Below are 5000 nucleotides of genomic sequence, written 5' to 3'. Positions count from 1 at the left end.
TCTATCTTTCCGATAATTCAAATTGAATCAATGGGATGTCCGAGTCGGGCCTATATGACATGACGATCAATAAAAATACTCTAAAACTCCACCTTTGTCATATATTCCATACATAAGACTAGATAGATATCATATTCCTAGAATATAATTCACTTTGAAGATGCCTTGGTGGTGAAATGGTAGACACGCGAGACTCAAAATCTCGTGCTAAATAGCGTGGAGGTTCGAGTCCTCTTCAAGGCATAATATTGAGATCTCTTATTGAATAGGAATAAGTTCGCCAGCAGAAGTTTTGGTTATCTTATCTATCTAATGAATGGAGAGTCCATTTTTCTGTACTTATTGGTCGTGAATATCTGAATAGGACAAACCACTCTTTGTTTGCTTCAGAACAAAACAATTAGAGTTAGGCTCGGTCAACGGGAATCTGTATTATCTATATTAGGGGATCCTTTCAATTGAAAGATCCCCATATCGACTTGAGATAACGAGAAAGAAAGTATCTATTTTATTTAGTTATTCAGTTAAACCAATCATTCGTTATTGGAACAGATAGTAACAACCATCTCCTCCGGGAAAAGCCATCTTTTTCTCAACAATGTCTTTGTAATTTGAGCCAATAGGGTTCCATTAGATAGGAACAGATTTGATAAATATTGATAACTCTCGGATAGAGTAGTAGAACGAAACAATTCATTTGAGAATGAACTATTGGTTCTAAACTGTCTCTGTCGATCAATCAACAATTCGAAATTCTGTTCTGGCATATTCTTCCTAAACCAGGGTTTATTTAGATATTTCCAATAAATTTTTTTTGTTTGGCAAGTCAAAAGTCTATTTGACATCTCCTCATCTGCAACCAATTCTCGATGTGAAAACACAGATACAGAAGGATCATCTTGGAATAGCAAAAAGAGTGGATCCGAAGGGTCCCAAATGAATTGGCTTATTCGAAAAACGCCCTGTTCTTTGAAAGATCTTTTTTGTGTCTGGTACTCCATGGTTCCATCCTGCAAGAACTCCGAATCATTCTCTTGAAGCTCACCCTCTTCATCATAACTGATCTGCTTGTCCCAAAATGACCTTTCCCAATAGGGAAATCCGAATTCATTGGACCTTTCGATACAATCATCAAATAGAAATTCCCAAGGGCGCCATATTCTAGGAGCCCAAACTATGTGATTCAATAAATCCTCCTCTAGCGGGTCGAGGACTCCTTCCCCTTCTTCGAACCCCGATTCATTTTTTTCATAGAGAAATCTATGATCAAGGATAGAACGAGATCCATTTTGAATCATATTGATAGGATTCCTTGGTTCGGGCCTAAGAAGAAATGTTACTCCATCATTCTCAAAAGGACTTCCTGTCTGTGAGGATCCCAGCAGAGCACCTTCTATTTCTAATAGCCCATGAACTAGATCAGAATCATTATAAAGGAGTCTATAAGAAGTGATACCATCATTTTTTTCATTAGGTCCGGTTAGAGACCAAAGGTTTTGAGCGACGGATCCGGCAGAACAACTCAAAAGATAAAGAAGTATCGTTAATTTCTTCATGCTTGTTCCAAGTTCCAAGTACCATTTGTACAAATCAGAATCCACCCCGTTACATGATTTCTTCTTCATATAGATAGATATAGGATCTATGGAAAAATTACTTAGAAGTAGATTTTGTGAAACAGCCCTTCCTATCTGATAGAAAAGTATACCATGATCCTCAACCGATCTTATCTGAGATCTAAAATCCCAAGTTTGTCTATGAAGAGCGTGTCTAATTATATTAGTGTCTATAATGGATTTTTTTTGTATAATACTAATCGATAGCGCCTCATTGGTAAGTGCTACAAGATCTCGTACATTAGAACCCAGAGTTATGGACCCGCATCCATTAGTATCGAATATTTTCTTTTCCAAGTGAAAACCCCGCGTACGAGCAAGACTGAAAAAGTGCTTTCTTTGTTGTGGAATAAGAAGCCTTCGTATTTTAATACACGTATTTAATTTATTCGGAGCTATTAGAGCGGGATCCACTTTTTGCGGAATATGAGTCGAAGCAATAACAAGAATATTTCTAGTAGAAGATTTTTCAGAATCCCTGGAAAGAGAGTTCACTAATAGACCCAGGGATAAGTCATTCGACTCATTCCCATCCAGATCATGAATGTTCGGAATCCAAATTATGCAAGGAGACATTGCTTTTGCTAATTCGAATTGAAGCGTGAGAAAAAATTGGTCTATTTCCGGTATGATATCCTCAGGTATCGGATAGTCCATACTTAGAAACTCCAAATGGCTATCATAGTTACGGTCGAGATAGTCACTATCATACCTATCCAAATTATAGCCCCTATCCTCGGTTCTAGGTAAAAGACTGTAAATGGTACCCTCTCTCTCATCAAAAAGATCATCATCATCATCATCTTCATCAAAAAGATCATTAATATCAAAACCTTTAGGATAGTTATCCAGGAACTTGTTTACAGATACTGTAATGAAAGGAACATAGGAGTTTGTCGCTAGATATTTGACCAAATAGGATCGTCCAGTTCCTATAGAACCTATCACTAAAATACCCCGAGGAGGGGATACGGTTAAGCGGAGCGAAAAGGGTTTTCCATGAGATGGGAAATGCAAAAGATTAGCTCCACACGGGGTTTCTGAATAAGTGATTGTCTGATAATGAGCGAGGAATATCCGTCTTTCTGCTAAGCAGGATGTATTGAACTCATAATTTAGTAGATTTTTTTTATGAATGTCAATTAAATTTCGTAAGTAAATTGTTCCCGGTTGCTCAATCATTTGATAACCAGAGTTATTCTTTGATAAACGATCACTATTAGTCAGACTCCTTAAAATTTGATCAATCCTTTTTTCTGTCGTTAAGGTAGAGAACTGAACCATGAATTCCCTTTCTTTATCAGCAATGAAATCACTGTTCAAGATCCAGGATTCTATTTTATCATCAATCCAATCACTATTCAGATTTTTTCTTTTTCTTATCAAGGTATAGATCGCTTTACTTGTATGACTTAAATGTCTAGTATTTCTCAAAAACGCGATTCGATTGATGGGATTTGGTATAATCCTTATGAGATCGATGAGATTCAAATCGTTCTTCTTCGAACGTATGGATTTGACCACATAAGCGGGACCACCACCCCTTGGCATGTTGCCAGCAGAAGCCGAACCTCGTCTTTCTTCTAGAAAATTTCCTAATTGTTTCAGAGCAACGAGAAACATATCCTTTAACCCAAAAGAATTCAGTTCTGATATAGGATACCTATCCAGAAGTTTTTCCAACTCAATCATGTATGATGGAATCATCAAAGATTTGACTTCTTCGAACTCTGTCTGTAACTCATTAGAGAATCGAGAAACAAAGACAAGATGTGTCTGAACGAGATATCCGGTAACAAGAAGAAGGATAAGGTTTAAAACGAAGAACTCCCTCAGATGGGTCGATATCAATGGTGACTCATTTTCCAAAATATCTTCGCACACGTGCACAAGAAAATTGTGTCGACACTTACTCAAAATCTCACGTATAGGATTCCGTGGTGAAAGACACAATTTTTCCCGAAGAATTCGCTTGGATCCATCCCTAATATCATGAAAAATGGATACAAATTGTAGAAATTTAGGACTCCTACGTAGTATCGCCAATAGGTCTAAAAAAGTATCTAAAAATATTAAATTTAGATATTCATGTCCTGTCCGGGTAAGTAACAATTGTATTATATATGGTTGGAATTGCTTCAATTTTGAGAGAGTTGAAAAAACACTATTTCTTTGATAGTTTCTATACATCGGCCCTTTTTCAAAGCATTTTGTTAAACAAGGACTGTGTTTTTTTCTCTTTTCGGATCGTAAATATTTCTCAGAATCTTTTGTTAAACAAGGACTGTGTTTTTTTCTCTTTTCGGATCGTAAATATTTCTCAGAATCTTTTGTTAAACAAGGACTGTGTTTTTTTCTCTTTTCGGATAGTAAATATTTCCCAGAAAAATCTTTCTCAGAATATTGAGTATGAATCCAATATCGATTATAAAACAAATACATCATCTGTGACTTTAATTTGAGATACTCATGGTTCTTCCCTTCTGAATCATCAATTCCAGTAAGAACATACTTAAGAAAATCATAATTACAGGACCTTACCGCATATTGATTATTAAAGAATCGAAGTCGATGTGCTTTTAAAAAAGAGGATATCAACGAACTTCTATGAAATGGTTTCAGCGGATTCCGCCAATTCTCTTGATCGTGAGATATCATTGAGAAATCCATGTTATAAAAAGATTTCCTGCGCTTCTTCTTCTCTTCTTCTTTTTTTTTCTTCTTTCTAGTATGGAATGATATCCAATTTTCTCTCTTATTGAACAAAAATGGTGATATTGTTCCTTCATTGAAGGATAATTTTGATTTTTTAGAAGTATAAAAGTCATCCAATAAGAAGGGTTTCCTTTTTTTCAAATGAACGATTTGAAGACCTATTGATTCTAACAACTGATTCCCGAGTGGATCATTCGGACGTTTCAATTCATACACGTGGATCTCGGACCTATGAACAGGGATATTACCGAAACTCACAAAGAAAAAAGGAAGTGAGTTAGACAAAAATGGAAGAAACTTGGACAAAAAGAAATAAAGTGAGTTAGACAAAAATGGAAGAAACTTGGACAAAAAGAAATAAAGTGACTTAGACAAATCTTTTTTGTCAATAACCTCAGACCAATCAATAACCTCAGACCAATCAATCGAATATGCATTCATATGTAATCGATCGAACACTACTTGAAATCGATTGAACACTACTTGAAAACGGCTATTCTGCTCAGAAATGAAACGGTCCAATTGTTCCTGGAAATTCTTACTCCCATTGGACCATTTGTATTTATATGCATTTGGATCCTTATTCATAGATCTCTCGGTTTGATAAATCAAAATAAGAGGCCATTTCTTCTGGTTTTTTTTCCAATTTGAGAAATGTTGGTTGATCGT

General features: G+C 35.8%; 1 protein-coding gene and 1 non-coding gene across 2 annotated transcripts in view; one reads left to right on the top strand and one right to left on the bottom strand.

Annotated features, from left to right (window-relative positions):
• Positions 1 to 162: 162 nt before the first annotated feature.
• On the top strand, positions 163 to 243 carry TRNAL-CAA (transfer RNA leucine (anticodon CAA)). Its single transcript has one exon. It is a non-coding gene; the product is annotated as a tRNA-Leu (tRNA).
• A 290-nt stretch (positions 244 to 533) lies between these two features.
• LOC120579888 (protein Ycf2) overlaps positions 534 to 5000 on the bottom strand; it is a 5337-nt gene continuing 870 nt past the window's right edge. Inside the window, exon 1 of the mRNA XM_039832631.1 lies at positions 534 to 5000. This exon is cut by the window's right edge and continues 870 nt beyond it. Coding sequence (XP_039688565.1) covers positions 534 to 5000 — 4467 coding nt within the window.

The sequence above is a fragment of the Medicago truncatula genome, chromosome 4 (assembly GCF_003473485.1).
Source record: "Medicago truncatula cultivar Jemalong A17 chromosome 4, MtrunA17r5.0-ANR, whole genome shotgun sequence".
NCBI classification, from domain to species: Eukaryota; Viridiplantae; Streptophyta; class Magnoliopsida; order Fabales; family Fabaceae; genus Medicago; species Medicago truncatula.
The sequence above is the reverse complement of the archived record's forward strand: the minus strand, read 5'-3'. Positions and strand labels throughout refer to the sequence as shown.